The sequence below is a fragment of the Gymnogyps californianus genome, chromosome 25 (assembly GCF_018139145.2).
Source record: "Gymnogyps californianus isolate 813 chromosome 25, ASM1813914v2, whole genome shotgun sequence".
NCBI classification, from domain to species: Eukaryota; Metazoa; Chordata; class Aves; order Accipitriformes; family Cathartidae; genus Gymnogyps; species Gymnogyps californianus.
Genome location: NC_059495.1, coordinates 6656166 through 6678983, shown reverse-complemented (window position 1 = coordinate 6678983; position 22818 = coordinate 6656166). Strand labels below are relative to the sequence as shown.

Genomic DNA, 22818 nt, shown 5'->3' with positions numbered 1-22818 from the left:
CTTTTTTTTTTTTTTTTTTTAATTAATCCGTTTCAGGAAGAAATCACAGAAATTTAAAAATACAGAAACAGTGAGGTTCAAAATTCTAACAAGCTTTGCTTCTATGGGCAGAAACAGGTGACAGAGCCAACAAAACCTCTCATGTCCCCAGTTTTAGACTACATTAGCTATAATTTACTTTGTTTCCCATGGATTTTGGTTGCTGTGATGAAGATACCATCAAAAATTGTTGCCGAATGCCCTAGCTGTATTGCAGCACAATAGCTAAAATCCACGATATCAAAACTAGAAGCCCAGCGAAGACAGGAAAAATCAAAGAACACTGCTCTTACTTTTTCACATTCTTCACTTTCATACTTGCTGTACTGCCACAGGTCCGGAGCGGCAACTCCCCTGGAATGTCAGGGATATCTGCACCTCTTGCCTGCAAAAAACAAGAAAGAAAAAGCAAGGAACTTAAAAACTTTGACTGCATGCTATGGACTACCTCCTGCTAAGCATCAGCCCATATATTTTTACATATATGTACAAACATGGGTGAAATCTCGTATGTGCTATAAGTTGTACTTCTGCCTTTTTAACAAGGAAAACTGAACCTCAGGATTACAATCTAGCATGTGATTATCTCTTCCTGAACCATGTTGCAGAGCCTTGCTAATTCTAAGTAATGACTGTGAGATCCAGTATTTTATTCATTACTACTTCTGGTTTCTAAAGAGGAGATTTTCAGAGGTAGGAGTCTAACATACATTCCTAAACTCCATACTTGGGTTCCTCATTAAGTACCTGATTTTCCAAACATCTGTGCACTCAGATTCAGGCAGAGGCACTGGAAGAAGCTGGATAGCTCACACAGTGGAAAATGAAGTTAATGACAGAGCTGCTTATATGTGGGAGGTCAGCTTTTAAAAAAGATGTTTGAAGCTATTGGTGTAAGTGCATGAACATATTAAAATTCCTTAATCACTAAAATTAATTTACTTTAGTGAGGCCAGAACTTCAAACTCCCTCTTTTTCATTTGTTCTGTCATGCCTTCCCATCCTCTCCTTCCTCCAGCTGCTTTTTCATAAGCTGTGAGCTCTGCTGGGGTAGCATTCACCATCACAGGGGACTCTGAAACACTCAGTACCATGTGTTTCTCTTGCTGTGCTGTACCAGGCCCTAAGCTTTAGAGGAATGAGGGGTTTTAGGTGAGGCTTTTATGAAGACAGCAGTGATCAAACAGGAAGATCAGCACAGACTTCACAGAGCAGAAGGAGAAAAACACGGTCCCTGATGTTGGCTAGACATAGCTCATTAGTGATGTGGGTGAGACCAGTTGAATAAGTTTTTTTCTGCTTTATACAATGCACTACAAAACATGAATAATGTCCAAAATAGCGAATGCTCAAGCAAGAGGAAGAAAGGCACTCCAGCATTCCTTCTCTTACAGGCCTGGAACAAAAAAGTATTACATCAAATCCATTTTCTAATGACAGGAATAAACAGATGACTTCCCTGATCCAGGTCAGTACCAATGCTTCTAAGCTGGTCCACCAAAAGATCTCTGAACAGAGATAATCAGTCGAAAAGCTGTTATAGATAACAGAATACAGTTGTACGCCACAGTGTAAAATATGGAAACAACTTGGTCCTCGCCCCCAAAACTTTAGAGTCAGACAATTACAATTCAAGCTAGCAGCCCACATACGGGACGAACAATGGGGGAATCTTTCTTATCCTCCTCCCCGAAGCTCTCATTTTAGCTTGACATGGGTCAAATTTACATGTGCTTCACCACATCATAAAGAGCTGCAGTAAATAAGTCAAAATCATTCACTACGCCTATATTCATTAACTAACAGCAACAGCGCTAGAGGGAGTGATTCATCTCATTCAACTCCAGACATGCACAAGGTACACAGCTACAACTGTGTTATCTGCCCGAGGCTACTTTTGTAGTCACCAGAGATAAACAGGCACTTTGGGTCCAGTTCACCTTCTTCAGACAACTAGATCAGGACAAAAGCAACCATGTTGCAGGAGTATCTATTTCTCCCTTGATACAGGGAATCCAGGATGACCCTGGCTCAGATGCAGACATACACCGTAGACAGCTGCATTCATCCAACCAACGTCACTGCGGCTTACAAAGGACTTGAGTAGAGCACGTTCTCTGCACCCAGACAAATTCCTGTTATTTCCAGCACTGCCCTTGGAAAAGGGATGCTGCAGCTATTATGAGTGAGCTCCCCCCTTTCAACATGACTGAATAAATTTGAAGCCAGAACACTCACTCTCCCAGTTGCGCCTTTCACAGCCCTGAACGTAAGCAATGCTTTAACTCCATTGTCCCACAGCTGTACAGAACATGCACACCACTCACTGAAGAAAAACAAGGACAATATTTATACCCTTAAATGAACCTATCCTTGGGTGACTGACTGTTACTAAGTACACAATTACTTTAGTATGTAATGGGAAACTTGAGATTCTCATTGTGAATTTTAACATTAAGAGGATCACCAATTTAATAAACCTTACAGGTCTTTTACATAAGAAAATAACTAATTACAGGAATAAATGTGCCATTCCTGTAAGCTGCTTTTAGGTAAAGCTGGATGTGCTTGCCTTAATTTTCTAAGAAAGAATTTCTGTAGGAAGAAAAATAATTTTTCCTCTCCATCAGCAGTAGAAGCTGGTGGGATATAAAAATGGATAAACAAATCTGACAGAAAAATGTGGGCTTCAAGCCAGTTTGCAGCAGTGGGTAGAGACTACCCTGGATCTGACTCAAAGCAGCGTAGGCAAAACTCACACCTCCAGGAGACTCAAATGCCAGCATCTCTCTTTGAAAAAGTTGTATTATCCTCTTCTTCCCAGTTGAGTTATGTCCAAATAGCGCTGCAAGGAAATATCTGCCTCTCCCATTTCCAACAGCATGTATCCATTTAAACGGATTGCAATGAGATGCAATACAGTAATTAACTTCGGTTGCTTTTCCAATTAGATCTGAGCTCTTTGGACTCTGCTGCAAAGCAACAAACTCTCATAAGTCTCACAGTTGAGGAAAAAGGGCAGAATGGTGATCTTGTGCAAGCTAAAATCTTTAGTATGAGGTACTAACACCAGAAAAAACTTGGTGAATAGATCGATAAGCAAAAAAGAAACTTACTGCAGTTTTAGAAACCATTTTACTCCAAAATAAACTGCAACTACTTTCCATTTAAACCAAAGATACATAGCCACACAAAAGTACACTTTATTCACCACTAGTTTGTACCTCTTTTGATCCAAAACCTGGCATGCAAAATGTCACCCTAGATTACCCTCCTCTCAAAATACAAACAAAACACTCCAAATGAGATTTGTCATCTTTTATGCTTTGTGTCACAGTAATTTAATTTTAAAAATCATTTTGAAACAGTTGGATTATTTACATCTGAAAATTAGCTAGCTAGCATCATCAGTTGCTTCTCACTTCCCTATTTTCTATGCGTCGTTGTTCTGTGGAAACCTAGTAATTGCATAGCAAATCTGTTTATGCAAATTATTTAGTCCAATTTTCACAGCTTAATGTCACTGCTGCATCAATCTGCTTTGGTCCGAAACCTGGTAAACAAATTAGGACTCGATCCAGAACGCAGTCAATTGATTTTATCAGGATCCTCAGTCCTCTTACATTTCAGTGGAAGGCTTTTGAGCAACACCACCAGTCTCCCCTGAACGAAGATATTCTCCTACCAAAAGCCCACTAAAGACTACATTTATACTAGTAGCAGTTGGGACAATATTTGAGAACTTCAGTATTTTATAACAGATACCTACATCGATTGCGAGGCAGGTAGGTCCCACTAAAATGTTTGCTCTAAGCAATTTGGGAGAACGCCTGCCCGTCTGTCCCACCCCCGATGGATGGTCATTCCATTTTTAAACCATCACAGCCGTTTGCTCGGTGGGTATCAGGAGGACTCCTGAAGCACCGACATCACTTGTGCAATTTTCAAGTGTTGCTGCTAAACTCCCTGGGACTCTGAGAGTGCTCACAAATCAGGGTGTCTAGCTTTAAGCATCTAAACTTGAAATTTGTGGTCTTTATATTTATAGCCATGACTTGGAAAACTTCAGCTTTGTGCTCTCTAGCACACAAAACCTTAGTCATAAATACTTTATATCTAACAATTCCACTGCCTAATATGAAAGTATTTTCCCCTAAAAGTCTCATTGCATTTATCAGAAAACATGTCAACCTGTCTCCCTCACATCCAGAAACGTAACACAATCGGAAAATACACGTAAAATGGAAGAAAACAGTCCAGTGAACACAATGTGATAAAGTTTCCACCTTCGTATCCTCAATAGGAGAGAATATTGAACCAATGCAAAACCCACAGCCCTCCTCCTACTGCCACAGACTTACATTGGGATACACAAGAAGAGAAGAAACCATGGAACCCCACCAAGCTCCAGTAATCCCATAACTGGTAAACTGGTTTTCCACAATACTACTATAAAACCCCTGAGGAGGTACCATATACAGGAACAAATACAATGCAAGACTTGACAGGTCAGCGTGTACTCAGGCTACCGAATTCAAGTGGGATTTCTGAAGGCGGATATTTACTCTTAATCCAAGGTTAACACAAAGCAAGAATAACTATTAGACAAGCAGTAACATTTATGCATCTTCCTACCACCAGTCTCTCACCAAAACCAGTCTGGAGGGACCAGATTGCTCTGGATTCTTTCAGCACATGGCTTGTTTCTAAAAATGGCCGAGCTGATTCAAAATGCTAGTTGGTTTCCGTGACAGTATTTCCTTTACATCATCTGCATTTCCCCTCGATTTTCTTGGATTTGGGGGGGGGGGGGGAAGGAAGATGACAAGAGGAAAAAAAACCCAAACACCACAACCCCACCCCCCCGAGCATTCCAAAAAAACAAAGCTTTGTTAGAGTTTTACTTCTTCACTGAAGAACAGCAGGAAACAGAAATGTTGTTTCAGCAAAAGTCATTACTCTGTGGTGAGTAACAGTCTACTTAACTTGAGCGAGAGGATGAACTGAAGCGGCCAGTCTACACAGTTCGATATCTGAAGTGGGTGTTTATTCATAAGGACATCAACAGCTATTCCAAATCTTGGGTACCAACTAGCTACGCAAAGCTGGCTTGGCATCACCTTCTTCGCAGAGCTTACTTCGCAATGTTAAAAAGAAACTGTCCTACAAAAATCCCCTGATCACTACGAGGTAAAAGATGATGGCTCCATTAACACCGTCCTGCTTTTACCAATTACTGCTGAAGAGTTAGCCTGAAGCACATTTCTTCTTCTGAAGAAATACGGTTCATCTCAGCTTCATACTCCACAGTCACTAACATACTGCAGGGGAAGAAAGCTCTCTCTACTCTTACTTTATACATTGTAACAACTATCCTGGTTCTCCACAATAAATAAATCAACGAAGCAAAGGAAAAACGCTTTCACTAAACTGAAAGTCACCATGTCTGAGCTACTACAAATAACTCCAAACGAAAGGTCCCAATTCTGCAGCATTTATCTGTCCAAGCACTATCCCTAAAAGGATTAAAATGTACCTGAGCACAGGAAAGCTATAACTGGGTCACTTTTTTGAACGGAAGAAATGTACAGTAATTGATGAAGATACAGCATTCATCCAAAAATGTCAGAGGTACAGTGGCAATATGATGAACATGCAAGTATTTGGCAAGTTCTTCATATTATCACTTTCCATTGATTCATTTAGTGGATGCAAATGAGTTTCCTAAGTATTTTCATACAGGATGTTTGTGTCACTTTAACACATTTCAGCTACATTTTTCAGAGCTGCTTAAGACGCTTGGACACATTTAAAATGAAGAAGCAATTGCATTTTGTTTATGTACCCAGGTCCGACAATCTCAGCTTAAACAAAAATACCTGCTCATTATACTACAGCAGCTTTACCGAAGGAGTAAAAAATAAAAATAAATACCCTCTCTCCAACTCTGCCTTTCCCAACTGATCATCTTAAGAATTAATATCCATGCTATTCACGGTCTGATCAGCAGAGCGCAGCACTGGCACATTTAATAACCACCTAGACTGTACGCAGAGTTGCAAACCAAGGACAAGCTCCCGTTCTCATACCCAAGAGGCCTGTGTACCCATCTGTATTTGCAGAAGCTGGCTACACACCCTCACTCAGAAAGGAGGAAGGCATCAGATATATTTTACCTTTGAGAGTGCAAGGGTCTAGCATATTCTGATGACAGCAATCCAAGCCACTGTATGCAAAGAAACAGCTTTGCGATCCAACAGAAAGGCACAAAGACGTTTTTCAGAATGAGAAACAGTTGAACCTTTTAAATTTTATAAAAGTATTTTATTTTAACTGAACTCATCACTTAGCTCTTTACCTAGTGCAAATATCTTGATCCCTGTTGCAAAGATAAAGGAAACATCCTTTCTGACGTGCCAAAGGATAGCTGTAGGACTGGCTTATGTGCAGGCACAGCTCAAGGCCAGAACGGCTGGAGTAATTAGAGGTAGTACTGACTTTTTAATTTAGCTCTCAGTTCAGGGATTGTGGAATGTGGGGAAACAGTTACCCAGCCAGAGATGCCTTTAAAATGTGATGGTAAACGGAAATGTGACAGAGGAAAGCCAGTGAAAAAAATGACAAGTGCTTCCAGTAGGGAAACTCTGAACACTGGCTATGCACATTCTTAATTCCATGTCTAAGAAATCTGCATTCAATAAAGAAGATACTTTAATGTGTATCATTTTTTGAGTTTAGGACTTTTAATTCCATTTTCCACATTCCCTGTCAATGCTGAATTGTTCTAGCCAGTACTTACTGCATGGCATGGTTAACAGTGAATTCTTCCCTTTCAAAAGACCACACAGGATGTGTTTTTTCTACTCCCAGCTTCTCCCCTCCAAAGGGGGGAAAAACGAAGAGAAAGAAAAAAAACTTTTAAGCATTGCCATGAGCTGGCAAATTAAGGGAAAACTCTCATTCCTGAGACTTAGCATTATAGAGGAGTTAGTCCAGGGCATCCATTTACCATAGTTTAAAGGATCAGTCTGGAATGAACAAAGAACAAATCCTTAACTCTTCATCTACTGTGTTTTCAAATAAAGTCCACTAGCTCACAGATACGTGGGTAAAACCATCTCCAGCTCACATGTACAACAACTAATTTGGTAAGTGGAATCCGAGACAGAGTAAGCAGCTTGGCAGCTGTATGAACCTACTTTGGCGGTATTATTGTCACTGTGACCAAAATTCACCTCTGTAAAGCAGGTTGATTTTATGTCATGACAAGATTTCCTAAGTGAGGCTTAAAGAGATGCATGGACCTGCACTGATTCTCTGCAGATGAATCAAATACACCCAAAGGATGGTGGTTATTTCCAGCAAAACAGTCCCACACTTGTGTTTTCTTTCATAATTATCATTTGTTTTAGAGACAAAAATGGATGCACCAAGCAAAAATGAATGGTTAGCTGCTGAGGACAACATTAGCGTGATAACTACCTGACAGCTTTAAGTTTGGATTTGACATTGCTATAGTGAAGCAGCAGTGAGATCGCCTTATTACTATTCACAAAGATCTCAGCCCAGGGAGCTGCAGCGGTACAGTACACAGCCTCACATAATAGCATACTGGCTAAGGAATGTACTTTCTTTAAGAACAAAAATCCCACATACAATATGCGTGGGAAAGGCAGCCAGGGTTAGAGTCCTTCTTCTGTACAGCCTACAAAATAAATTTTAGAAAAAAGCCACAGAAAATAGAGCATCCAATGAGCACAATACTCCGATTCCAGTTCCTTGTTGGCTAAAAAAGAAAAGACCCCAAAAATCCCAGACCCTGTCTGATGCACAGTTTCTACAGCCTATTGTTTCACAGAGGGAGGAGGGAATCCTAATCATGGCTTAGTTATAAAAGGACAAGTGGAGCTTTGGGTTGTTACGGTAGAAAGCAATTTCTCATCACACAAAAAACTAGAGATTAATTCAGCCTGAAACTAGGAAACACCACTCTGGTAAGTCCCCTGGCCATATTCAGTGATTATGCAAATAACAATGTTATGTTATAGGTATAAATTGGCTTAGGAACTGAAGAATTTTCCCAATGCAGTAGAAGAAAGATTGGGAAGGTGGAAAAAACAGCAGCCTGACATTTAACCCCAATATCTGAGTCAGTGGATTTAACATGAATTCAAATTTATGCACATAAAGCCAACCTGGACTCAGCCTTTTGTTTATAAAAAGAGCTGTTTCCAATGGCATAAAATACAAAACTGGTATATGATACACTCATTTTCCAAACCTTATAATAACACAGTAATGTGAAGAATGTGCCTACTTGTAACATGCAATTTATACCATAAGCTGTCCATAAACTTCTGAACAACAGAACAAAAGAGTCAGTTCATTAACTTTGTTCAAGTGTTATCCGGGAAAGCTTGGCCTGTGATCACACACCCTGTTCTGGCTGAGCCACTGAAGCAGCCTCTAGCTGCGGGTCATGATAACTGGGCAGGATTCCTTAAATCTGCCTTCCCGACCAACTGTTCAAAAACCCTGCTCAGCCTCAATCAGCCAGTTCTCTGAACCAGGTTAGGAAAGATGACACACGCTGGCAAATCTGAGGGGACATTGCTCTCCAGAAATGACCTGACGTCACTCAGGTGAGGTCAGAACAGGACACATCACATGAACTCTGCAGAAACCGATGGTGAGAATCTTCATCCTCCAAGGATGTTTTCCTGCATTCATAAAATTATTAGCTAAAACCAAGGGATTCTTTTTTTTCCCTAAAGGTCAATATTTAAGGAAAAGAACAGAGACTGGGACATAAAAACAAAAACACATGCACAGAGAAAAAAACCAAAACTAATTAAGAAGACATTCCTACACATGTGTGCAACTGTAACACACCAGATTATCTATTCAGACTAAGAAACCAAGAGCAGTCAGGTAGCCACATACAAATACAGAGAAAAAATGTTGTGCCACAAAGCAAGAATCAACAGTTAAAACTTTGGATTCTGCAACCATACCAAAGAGCAACTTCAGATGTTTTCGAGCTGAAAATATTTCCTTGCAGTACAAGCCACAGAGCAAATCAAGAACACACAGACCCTAAAACTTCTTTTACACTCTCAGAAACAGAAGGCGCATCAGGAGCACTGTTAGCCTGAGGGCACAGTTTCGTGATAGCCTGGCTTGAAGAGGTAAAGCCAATTTTTTAAACTCCCACCCCAATCCTTCAGCTCCTGGCTACCCTCTCCTATTTCCTCTCAGTGCAGCTGCAACTGTTTTAGCGGCTACAGTACAAGTCCTTGAAACAATCCAGATTAAAAAAGAAAGAGGAAAGCTGAACTTCTTTCGGGGGATTATTTTTAAATGCGATTAGCTCAGTGATTCACTTCCCAACTCTTCATCCCAGAAACTCTCTCACCACAACTGTCCTGAGACAGTCCTCTGTAGCATGGGAGGTGGGAAGGAATAATCAAAGACAGAAACTTCTTAAAGTAGACTTCTGCAATAGAGAAGCCTGGTGTACTTTGAATCCACAGAAGACCACATCCGGTCCCACATGGATACCATGGAGTTGATAAACTTGCCGACGTTGTAGAGAACAGCAGTGATTTTCAGTCTGAAACTGGAAACCAGCTCTGATGTCTACTCATAGGAGGTCACACATCCTCACATAATCAGGTCACAGCCACAATCCTATGGATCCTACGCTAGCTGAGGAAAATTAGCTAAATGAGACACACTACCTTCTAGGGTGAGAAACAATTTAAAGCCTTACTTGATGGAAAAAGCACTTGTAGCAAGCCCCTGCAGCATCCATCACAAATTTTCATGGAACAACCCTAAAGCAAAGATGAAGTGTTAAGACTTCTAGTGCAAAAACATTGGGTTTTGCAGTCAGAATCATCTGTGCCCTAGCAACCACGATATTTGATCAAATACCAACAAACATCGCAGACCTACATCAACACAGCAGTGACCAATATAAATGTAGCAAGGCAGAACTGAATGGAACAATTTAAACAAAAAAATCAGGCTAATGATTACCAACATTTTCAGGGAATAACTCATCATCTTATAATTAAGAAGGTTGAATCATAGCAGAAAAATTAATGCTTACAACCTTCAGCAAGATAGTATATACTCTGATACGTTTTGTTTGTCTCCTGGAGTTAACTTGGGTGTGGGGAATGGAAGGGGATAGATGAGCCGTCTATTGACAACCCTTCAAAAACTGTTCCATGTTTTTTTTGTGTTGTGGTAATTAAGAAGCAACGAATACTGATTTAAAAAAACCAACCACTTATTTATAAGAGACTCCTTTCCTTTCCTGGATGTTCCATCTTCTTTTTAAGCAGCTGGGACTAGGGAAAAGTGATTGACAGATAAATAATTATTTTTATCTCCCAAATAAGTACATTTCAAACAAATGTGGCATTTCTTACACTATGACAACAAAACATGTGTAAAAAGAGATCATCTTTGGAATAGGGTGGGAGGAAAAGAGGCGGAGGGTCATGACAATGTAATCCAGTCTTCAGAGCTCATCTTATACTGCCTCTCAATTTACAACAGTGAATAACCCGGCCTAATTACAACAGCATTACCAGCACCAACCATCAGAACAGCATCGCCATGCTGTCACCAACAGGCAGCTTGTCTGAGCGATGGGTGATACTTATAGAAGATACCCGGATAGGAAACTGTCTGAAATTGAACCTAAGATTCTATAACCTAAAACCCAAGAACTTCAGACTGGTCGTTCACAGACCAAGCAATTGCCGCACAGCTGCTGCTGATACCACAGACCCCACTGAGCCCACTGGTTTACTCACAGTATGATAAACAGGGGCACTCAGGCTCCCTAACGCCTTAGTAAACCCAGGCTTAAGCGCCTAATGTACATTAATGCATGTTTATGCCTGCCTACACCTACGTAATTTGGCAGAGGGCTACTGGGAGCATTCAAAAAATTAGCCATTACACTCCAGTGCCATCTTTATCTTTTTAATTGCTGTTATCCCCTATGACCATAAAAGAAGAAATACTAGTGGTGCCATGTAAATACATGACCCAAATGTTTCACTTAGCAAGACACTGAATTTACTGATGTGCATCGGATGCACTCTGAAATAGATAAGATATGCAAAATCAGGGTGCATTAAAACTGGTGATCATGGTGAACAACAAACTTGACTGATCCAGCCTTAGCAAATTACAAATCATTCCTTCTAAATGTTGCATATACACAGATTTTAGAACAGAAATTTAGAAAATGTAATTTTTTTTCCTGGACCAACACTGTATTGCGAGACTGCATACACTGTAAAGACAGTAAATGTAACTAGAAACAATTGCTTCTATAGCATCGCCAAGGAAAATTAAAAGATTGCTATAAATTAATACTTACTGCCAAAAATATGGTATCTATTCTGGTTTAATTGAACTCATTTAATTGGCAAACCCAAATGGAAGCCAATGTGCCAATTAAGCGATTGTCCCAATTTTTAAAGATTCTCAGGGACAAGCTTCATGCTGGGAGTTAGCCTGTGAAATAAAAATGACTCTCTAACCAAGAGGGAGAGGGAGAGAAAAAACCATACACAACAATATAATACCTTGCCAAAAGCTTAACGAGGGAAAAAATACTTGATTCATGCAGCAGTAACAAGGAAAACAAGTTATGTGAATTGAAAATGAAACACAGCTTACTGGTGCAATGCCAGACCAGAACTGTTTTGACCAAAATATTATTACAGCCCGATGACTGCTTGGTGTGCTGTATGGAACATTTGTCTCATATCAACGCCTATATTGTCCACACTATCTGAAATCTCATTTCTATCCCATCGTTATCTTTGTTACAAATGGCGCCCTGTGACCTATCTGCTACGCAGTCTAAGCTGCAGCGATTCACATAAAAATGCTGCGAGTGCTGGATAGAAAAGACATACTACAGTTTCTGCAAGATTAACAGAAGACTTACTAACCCAGGCAAGTCAAAGTCTGCGAGCCTTCCTCAGCACAAAACTAACTTCCAAACTTTAAGGTAACACTTTCCATAGCATTTAAGAAATGCAATGACTCTTAAGACTTAGAGCCAGAGGCCCACCGCTGGAGCATCTAGGTGAAGAAATAACTAAAGTTCATTTCCACTGAATTGTCCAAGTCGTTCAAAAAACAACAGAAAAAACAGAATTTCAGCTTCCTATCCACTAAAACTTTCCCTTGCACTTGAGAGCTTAAAACTTTGGACTTCTAAAAAGAACCTGCAGGTAGGCACTCAGAGTTCAAAAGCACTCTTTTTCCCAAAGAAGTCTACAGGATATACCCCATCTGAAAATAGGATCAGTCTAACAAAACTGCCTGCACAGTTACTTAAGAGCTCACAACCAGATACTCAGCTGTACAATTCTGATATTGATTCATATGCATACAAAGCACAAAGAGCTGTAAGCCACAGGAATAAAAAATCGAAAACATCAATTTTTACACATTAAAGGCTATTATATCTATATATCTCAGTTGCTGAAATGAGATCATTTCAGGAAACCACCTTTTTGGAAATCACCATAGTTGACAGGGCCAAGCAAGTGGATTTACCACTCCCTTGTTCTTCAGATTTTGCCACAGTTCCTGGAAGTATTCATGTTAGCCTGGGTCAGGACTGACAGACTCCGAAACATGCCTGATGTTTTTTGAATTAAAAACCAACGAACCAAACAAAAATAATTTAAAAAGAAGCCCTACGTACTCCTATTTTTTTGCATCTATTCTTGCAGAAGCCACAATCAAGATCTGGGGCAGCACTGGGCTAAGTGCTGTACAAAGAATGCTAAACAAACCCTGCACTAAGGAGAGTGAAATCTTTCTTTAAACCTTTACAACTCACTAATCTCTACACACTTTTATAAATTGCATTTAAAAATAGTTTTCGCCTCACTCATGTCCCAGATTTGACAGAGTGATATATTGAGGTCTCATTAAAATGCCTTCATTACCTTCACAAGCCATGGTACCTTACTTTATCTAGTATCAAATGCTGAAAATACTACAGATCTCAGAATCCATTTGACCTGATACAAGAACTAAGATTATTCCAGGGACTTCATAGGACAGGGTCTAACCTCTGTGCCTTTCTAAAACATTTGTAGGCTTGTATTTTTCCTAAGAAAATTCCACCAGCATAAGCTGAAAAGGATGATGTGTACCAACTGCCTTCTTGTTCACTTACGCATTTGCCAAATTCAAGGATTCATAATGGTTTCCCATCAGTAATTTAGAGGTTCCTGCATCACACCTTTTCTAGGCAACCTGGTTATAAACTAATAACACTTGGGGATACTACGGCTATCATCTCAATAACCTCATTATGGACAATCGTACTTCTAGATCCCAAAAGCTACCGTTAAGAGGTGCACCAGGGTGGGAAAGGCTGATTTCCTCCAGGTGAAGAACTCTCGATCACATCCAGCCATGATCTACTCATGAATGAATCCCTGCAGACATTCACTGTAGGATGCAACCAGCTGTCAGGATGATCACCTGTATTCTTGTGCTCAGGGCATGATGGAAAAAATCTCACAGTAAATAAACCTACCACAGCTTCAGGGACTCATATTTTGAAAGCTTCCAAAGCTGAAAGAAGTGGCAGACACTGCAGAAAAAACAACCTTTTCAGAAACACACAAAAGAAATCCTATTTCTAGCTTTGGAGTGAGTATATTCACCTTATTTCCAGCGCCTGTCAGGTTAATGCAGCTTCAGGTGGCATCTTTCTGTGACAGCACAATTTCAACAGGGTGCATAAATAAAGATTTTTATATTTATCTCACTGTTTTAATCCTGCTTCCCCACAAAACTTAAACAAATGGAAGAAAAAGGCAACAGGGACAGAGCGTGTGTGCGTGTCTGTAAGCACACCAGCCTGCTGGGGGGAGAGGCTCTTAGCACGCCGCTTTTAAAACATTGCAACTTACTGAACTCATAAAGAGGTGCTGAGAGTAAGTCAGATGGTCAATAACATAAGGTAAACGTAATATTAAGTACAAATACCAATTTATGCTAAAGTTAATGACAGGCTGAGGACAGCTGTTTTGTAGGCTTATATGAGAAATATTATATAAAGGCTCTCTGTCACAACTTCTTTTCTTGTAACATAGAAAGAGAGCACTCTTCAGGGCCTTACAAGGAAAAGATACTCCTTTCCTTTAAAATAATGTTACTATCTCAGAGAAATGTTATAAAATCCATATACTGCAATATTACTTGGCTCAAATACAGCTTCTCATCCCTAGAACTCAGAAGTGTTCTACAAAGAAAGTCAATATCATCAACCGCATTTTCCAAACTGGAGCAGAGAAAGAAAAAAACGGCATGTGTGAAGGTTACCCAGCAGGCCAGCAGCACAGTGGGAATAGGAGGCTGAGACAGTGAGAAAAACGGTATATCTAATATGAGCAATTTCTAAAAATACAGAACATGAGTCGGGGGGAATAGAAAATACAGCAGCCCTTGAGGACTACTCAGGCAGCTGTCTTATTACCTAACTCCTGTACAGTCTGTCCATCTAGTGTTACATCTCATTCAGCCTGGTTCTCGAAATCTACAGCACAGGATTTCATAACTACTACGAAGTTTCAAGAACCACCAGAAGTACCCAAACAAACCAGGTCTCCAATACAAAATCACTTGCCTTTCTGCTAAACCACAAACAAGAAACAAGCAGTTTTAAACAGTAGGTGAAAGTACAAATAATAAACATAAAAAAGACGATAAAAGTAGTATCAAACAAAGGAATAAAGCTACTCAGGTGCCCAGAATAAACTGGCAATGACAGAAATATTAAAAATAGAGTTTCCGCCCTACCTTATATTTACAGTGTAGGAGGACATTCAACCTCCATACATTTAGAAAGACCTTTAGTTTACTTCTTGTTAAGAAAAAGCTCTGGAAACAAAGCACTTATATAAATTAATAATAAGCACTTTGAAATGTATTGCAGATAAAAGGGGGAGGGAGAGTAGGGACAACTTGTATATGTTCATCTAACTGTGAATGCATAAATCACCTTTTCCCAAAGTACAAAAACATGTACAAAGGCAAAGTTCAAGAGACAAATGAATAAGCATCACCGGTCTGTCGACTGTGTCATAATTTCCCAAGCTCTCCATAGTGTCGCCAGTCTCAGCATTTGCTCACCTGGCAGAGGTGAAATTCATTTAAAGTGACAAAGCCTTGCACCCAGTTGGGTCTCCAGCTGTCTGCCACGGGAAGCAACGGAGAGTACAAAACAACACAGCTATGTCCAACTTCTCCAAGCCCCTGCAGCCTCCATTCCCCAGAGGCTGAAATAGCAAGCAACAACAAAACCTGAAGTCTGCAACTTAAACAACTACTAACCAAAAATTAAATGTGTTATGTCACTATGAGAAACTCACATACCATGTCATGAGCACGCTCTGGGAAAAGGCTAAACCAGAGGCTGCTAAAAATGCAAAATGAAGGAAAAGAGCAAGGAAAAAAATCTCAGGCTTAAAATGATCAGGAAAAAGACAGAATATAGTGGATGCACTGGTTAAACAGAGAAAAGAAAGCGACAGTGTTGAACACTGTCCTGTAAATATTTATATCTTGTAAATACTACCTTCTGACTGGACATAAGGCAGAGGTTGAAAGTGGAAATCTGATTCACTCAACACAGTAAACATGAGCAAGTGAGGTTTTTCTACCCATCTACAAGGTATTCAGAGGACCATGAGGTCAAAACAACGCTGTAAGCACAAATCCAAGCCATTATAAATACCGGTTCAGTAGCTTTACATGTAGCCCTGTGCTTCATCATACCAAATCATTGTGCAGCAAATCTCAGATGTGAATTTTCTTGTTTATTGTTCTCTAAATCGCTTTTTTACAGCTACCTGGACTGTTCAGTTTTTATATTGCTGGCATAGAGCTGTGCAAGAGGACACATTCTAAAAAGTGAATTAATAGTTAGCACAGTGAGAGGACCATTATGCGTACGTGTAGGTTGCAGTATAGAGCTGAACACTGAACGATGTCCATGAGCACAACAGCCTTGATGAGAACAGGGAAAGTATCAAGCCAGAACAGGTGAACCTTTCCTTCATTGTAAATCAACAATGGAAAGAAACAATAACAAATGAGGTATGCCAGCTAACTTGTGTTACAGGTGGAGACACTGAATTACAGACTCACATTCCTGAGACACACCTTGAGGTTACAGACAGCACGGTGTCAAACAGTGATTTACACAAGACTCCTGGCTCTAGGGTGTTCAGAAGCACCATGCACTGAGGCTAGGAGCATGCACTGCTGGCTGAATAACACCGATTAGAACAGACAGCGCTCTCAAACAGGCGGCACCAGTGTGAACTGCTGGCCAAGGTGGAGAGAAGGAAAAAATATCCGCATTTGAGAAAAAACATACTTCGGAAGTGACAAGTGCAAAAAGTCAAAATTAGCAGTGGATAAGCAAGGAGGCAAGCAGAGCAACAAGCACAGAAAATACCAGCAGACAAAAACACTAGTGAAGCCTATGTTTTGGGTTGGGTTTTTTGGCTTGAAAATAAAGATTGGAACAAAATATTATCGTTGTATTATATGGGGTTTGATGATGCTTTTAAAAGAGTAAAACATAGTACTTATCTTTGTTCCCTTGTTTAAAATTAAAATAAATACCTGGCTCATAGTGAGTGTATTACCTACACATTTTCTGAACGCTGTATAAAGAACAGCTAATCCAAAATCTATTTCACATGATCCAGCCAGATATTAATGGTACTTTAAACTTCAAATAATCCACTGGGATGAATATCCCTCAGCCCCATACATCAGACGAATCTGACTGTCCTGCAGTACAGCTAAATCTAGCCCATCTCTCATGCTGCTGCTGCACTGCTGGCAGTCCAGGAGCAGAGAACATATGGCTTTTCCAGGCTGAAGCCCTGCCACTGCCACATGATCCAATGAGAGGGAAAAATTGTCACCGGTGCCACATCACAGTAAGTAATCTTAGCCATGCTGCTGGACTGCCCGCCCCTCAAGAGCACCACTGCTGTCCTGGAATATTCAGACCTTCCCCCTACCCAAGATCTGTTGCAGAAAGTAATTTCCTCTTCAGCTTAGTATGCTAATGAGGCAATTTAGAAAATCTGAAAATAACAAGCAAGATACAACTTCCAGACACTCCTATACTAAAAGAAGGCAGGTCCAGCTTCTGTGAGGTAAGATAACTTCACAAAACCACCTAATCAGATTGCCCTATTTGGCTGCTAATAAAATAACATCTGACCTTCCAAACTCAGCAAATGCTAGAGGGAGTTGGGAAAGTGGAACTGCAGGTACTTTACTCACTCATTTAAAAAGAAATCAAATCTATCAAGGTAATACAGTTGTCTGTGGCCCACTGCCCACTTGTAGTGCCTTCTGTAAGCATGAGAACAGCACCTTTGCGCTTGCTTTTCTGCAATTCTGTTCCCCCTGATGGTAGGTTAGCTTTCAAGCTGAGGTTTTATTTCTGTAGAATTAGCCAGCATTTTGCTAAAATCTTATTCTTCCACAATGCTGCATGCTTCAAAGAGCATGTTTTTACAAGAAGTTCCCTTCACGCTCAAAAGTCTTGCTGAAAAAGAGGTTAATGCAGACTGAAAATCGTTGTGACATTATGGACCTTTTAATTCGTTACTAGACCTGCTTTGGGGCACATATTAATAGGGCAGAAGTGTTATGCATGCTCCTTCTCTCTCTCCTTGACAAACTGCCAGAGGAAGGAAAGTATTTTGGTCTTGTTGAAAGTACTATGCAATCCATTTAAAAATCTGAAACTCAGGGAATATAAATCAACGTGTAAGTAGAATGTAACAGTAGATTGTTCAGAACCGAAAATAATGCACACAGAAAACGCAACAAGGTGTTTTACCATAGCGCTGAGAGTCTCCTCCCAGTCTGGCCTCTCTCTGGGATGGATGCTTCTCTGAAGCTCTGGCACAAAGTCATCTTCTTCCGTATGTACAGAGGACTTCATCATTCTGGAAAGGAGGACAGAGAGGTTTGATACTCAGTGACAATTTCTAGGTAATCTTACATACAGTCTGTTACGGTGCTCAGTTATGTGGCTCATACAACAATATAAATGCTTTTATAAATCCAGAAATCTTACAGACTTCTAAGTTTCTCTTACTTCCTCAATATACAAGCAGGACAAGAGCGTAAGTCTGGTGGAGAGAAATCTGCCCTTCCTAACCAATCAATGGATAATTTTGTTTAATCACTGCACAATTTGCGAGTCTTAAAACAGAGAAAAATGCAGAGGAATAATTTTCAGTCCATTTAAAAAAAATGGCTTCTATTGCCCAGGCAAACAACATTAGCCTTATAAGAAGAAATACACACATTTGATTCCTCAGCTGTCACTGCATGTTTTGCCTAAAATGGAGATAGCAGCTTCCATATCTTAGCCTGAATTCACGTCCCAAGGCCTGAGCCATCAGCTCTCATAGTTCTTACTGATCCTATCTGAAGGGTAAGCACCTTCAACTGCCCCAACTCTGCAGGGATGCGCTCAAATCAGCCTCATTTTATCAAGGTAAACTTTTCTTCAGATAAGGAGCCATCTTTCAAATACCCTATGAAGTATATTTCAGGCCGGCACAGAGACCAGAGGCTCAAAATAAAAATTTAATAAGTATTCCTAAAAGCTTCTGAGCCTATCCTTATGACAGCTCTGCTGTTACAGCCAGAGAGCTGTTATATATTGCACTTGCAGGCCGTACAAATGTGCCTTTGCGGGGATTATGGCGCAGACCTGAAGTACCAAAGGCCTGCTCAAAGTCTGCTATTAACCATTCTGGTTTCATTAAATATGAGATTCAGGCAGGGGTTTATTTCATTAATAGATCACCATTTATTTATTTAGGATAACCATTTTGATAATCAACAGTGCATACACATGGACAGAAAAGCAGGGCTCGTTTCGTTAAATGTTAACTATGCCGACTTATGTACTGTTTGACTAAAACGAGCATGGTGAAAGCCATTTAAGAAAACTCCTTTGCTTCAGATCCAAGATTTGAAGTTCTGAAACCCCGACATGCCGTTTGACACGACGACATAGGTGGCTGGGCCAAAGCATTTAACTCTCCTTTGTACTCTACATGAGGGTTAAGAATGAAGTAATTAACACTCACAGTAATAGCATGGCTGGGTTACAAAATTACATCCCATATAATTTCATACCTAGCTTTGTGATCACATTTCTGCTCTAATAAAAAACACATCCCAGAGAATATGGGCCTCAAAACCAAAAGTCATAATGCCTCAGGCTAATGCTGCTAACTGATTCCATGTGCCATTCCCACTGCAAACATCACCAATGGAAAGTAGGCCGTCCCTAATGAGGCAAGAAAAAAATATGCCTACATGGTGAAAGCTGTATATATCTGAAAAAATTTGCATGAAAATACCATGATTTAGAACATGAAGGTGCAACGCCAGCTCAGATGGGAGACTTGCACCTTTGCAACGTATGTGTTCAAAAGAATTTCATTTTTGTAAACCTGAAAATTTGTTGCTCAGAGTGGCGGCTCTTTCATTTCTCCTTTGCATATCAAGAGTGAGAAGATTTGGCCTGTTTCTCACAACCCCAGCTCCACCACATGAGAAGTTTGCCACTTACTTTAACTGAAAGTAAAAGTTGAAACCTGCTGGTTGCAGAGAAAACCAGAATGTACAACTCAAAAACAAGCGATAAACTAAAAAAAAAAAAAAAATCCATATTTTTTTAAATCAACCTCATGATTTTGAAAAAGGCTCAATAAGGCCTTCCTCAGGATTTCTAGATGTTTGGGTTTGGCAATACTGCAGTTGTACAAAAAGATTCTAAACAAATCATCCCACAGCAGCTTTAGTGTAATGCCATCGGACAGCATTCAGTCTAATTCCAGCGGGCGATGGAATGAAAGGAAGGGTAACACGATCAAGACCCACCTTTCTATACCACGGTTAAAACAAACAGCTTATCAAAATGCACGCTTTCTCAGTTTAAAGACTTGAAAAACATGAGATTGAATTTACATCTTTATCAGCACTTTGGATTACAAATTAATTTACTGCACCACTTCTCAGGCTTATGGCAATTCCTCCTGGATTTCTCACCAGAAACGTGGTTTCCTTCTGAGAAGCAAATTTTCTGAATGTCTAAAATGTTGCCAGTAACACAGGGCTGCCCAAGGACACAACTCCTCCTGCCATGAGGTAAGTAACATTCACAAGACTTGACTATGCTCTCGTCAATGACCTTCATTCACACAAAGTCCCTGACAGGCCATTGAGGTTCAATGCAAGGCATTACTTTCTAGAAAGTTTACCACACAGAACCTACAAAACAGGAGAGGGCAGAGATCGGTAATGAAGATTATCAAATAGATGTACACAAACACGCTATATGTATTACACAAACTCTATGCTTAGCCTGGTTACAGTGAACGTTGTTTCAGTTACTCCTGGGAAGATGCTTCAAATACCAGTGTTGGCTGTGGTGCTAAGTCTGAGTGCAGAGAATAACATGTTCTATTTTAAAATAACCTTGGGAATCAGGCCCGTGCTGTGGGTCTCTACCCTCCTAGTGGACAAACATGGATGTCATAGTACCCAGTCCTTTTTACTAGACTCCAATCTATTTACTCACATTATTTGTTTAATCTGATTATGTCTATAAAACTCCATGATAAACTCTTCCCAAACCCTTCCCACTGAGATTCTGAAACACAGTCCTATTATTCTTCCTATTGAAGGTGTTCTGGACTTTTACTGGAAATAAGAAAAGCTCTGCGTGTAAAATTGCATATTTAAAACAGTCAATTCTTTGAGCATTTGCCAGACTTGTTTAACGGAATATTCTACTACTGATGGAAATTAAATACTTAGTCACAGCACCACAAAAATATTGGAAATGATACTGAAGATTTCCTAACACAATTATAAACACTTGATAACCATCTGTGAACCCTTATTAATCTTTAATAGTAACTATTTAATTCCGTGCCATCTGAGACAAGAGACCAAGGAAGGCTGAAGATGCTGCAGGTAATATTAGTCCCTTATATATTAAGTCTAGTGGCTTTTTCTTCCCTGCCTCTGATCTGGATGAAGGAAAATAACCTTGTGAATTAGCAGCACTGAAACACAGGCAGGAGTATGGCCAGAAAGGGGGAAGAAGAGGAAGAAAAGCAGCTACTCGAGACACTCCTGTTGTTAACCTATTTCAACAGGCTTTACACGAACTCTGCGTTCTCAAGGATTGCACGGAGAATGAAACCGACGCTCAGGGTCCCTGGGAAAGCTGTCAGGAAAAGACTCACAGGACCGGCACCCATCTGCAACAACACTTCTAAGCATTATTTCTTCATACACCCTCAATTCATCTTCTGGACTTTCTGCAGGAACTCAGCGATTCATTTTGAAAGATGCAGGCCTGTATTTTGTTGGGAGCCCCATTATAAGCCCCCAAATGAGAAACCAATGGCAGTGTAACTGGGAAAGAGCCACGCTGGTTGCAGTCACTGAAAGGATCATCAAAGAAAATGTCCTCTGGGCACGTAAAACCTTAGAGCCACACAGCTGGGGGAAGGAGCTTTCCTAGCAGTCAGACATAGTGATTTTTCCTGGCCTCACCCCAAGAGAAGCTTGGAATATTATATATAGGTATAATCATATGCACACATTTTATATGCATGTGTATTATGTATATTTGACATTATTTTAATTTATAGAGCAAATAAATAGCACAACATACACATGTCTGATTCACCACACATGTCAAGCTGTAACAAGACTAATTATCTTGTTTCTGCCATGGATTCTTTTTCACGGGAGGGGAAAATACCTAGAGTCCCACTAGCACTTATACAAAACACTGACACATATATTTGGTAAACATTAAAGGCCAAACAAATTAAAGAAGCTGCTCTGTTCTATAAAGCCTACATTTGGCTATTTCATGGGAGTTGTAAATGACTGAAAATTCACTATAAAATTTAATACTAGCCATAAGAACAGAAATACAATTTTATTTAAAATGCCACTTCTTCAACTGCTTAGCAGCTCTGAATGCCCTTCAAATGAAATCTGACACCATTATATTAATAAAAGTTCTGGCTGTATAGAGGCCATTAAGCAATCTCTCTTCAGATGAATGAATCCTTCTTCATTGTAAATTGAGAACCAAATGTACTGGAACAAATGTTTACAAGACATTTCACAAAAGGCACAGCCCACATTCACACCCATTCTTTAAAGTTCTCTGGTAGGTCAAGTTGATGAATTTCAAGCCAGAGCCTGTACATTTGTACATGATACAATTGTATCAAGAAAACATCTGATGTCCTTTTCCATAGTCTCAAATCCAATTTGCTGGTCCCATCATTTATGGTATTTCCATATCTGCTTATCAGGAATTAAAACATTTCGGTGCTGTTCTCCTGACTGGACTCCCCTATGGTCCTGCATTACTGAGCACCGAGTCCTACCTGCACGCACTAAGGAGTGTATTGCAATGCCTCACAAGGCAGAAAGCACCTCGAACAGATAAGCACACGTGCTTTATAGGATGAGTAAATTAATATTCAGCCTGATGTCCATAAGCTCTACAGTTACTGTTTGTTTACAATATTGTAAATATTAAATACTACTTCCACCAGACAATAACTTTCCCTATGGGTTTGAAGGAGTCCCACATCCACAACTTTGATGTGTTTCCACACTTCT

The 22818-nt window shown here is 40.0% G+C and overlaps 1 protein-coding gene across 1 annotated transcript in view; it reads right to left on the bottom strand.

Annotated features, from left to right (window-relative positions):
- The window catches only part of ARHGAP32 (Rho GTPase activating protein 32), a 188814-nt gene that overhangs the window by 139951 nt on the left and 26045 nt on the right, over positions 1–22818 (bottom strand). Inside the window, exons 2-3 of the mRNA XM_050910928.1 lie at positions 17975–18083; positions 333–424 (exon numbers count right to left, since the gene is read on the bottom strand). Coding sequence (XP_050766885.1) covers positions 333–424; positions 17975–18082 — 200 coding nt within the window. The 5' untranslated portion in view covers position 18083. The remainder of the gene's footprint in view (positions 1–332; positions 425–17974; positions 18084–22818) is intronic.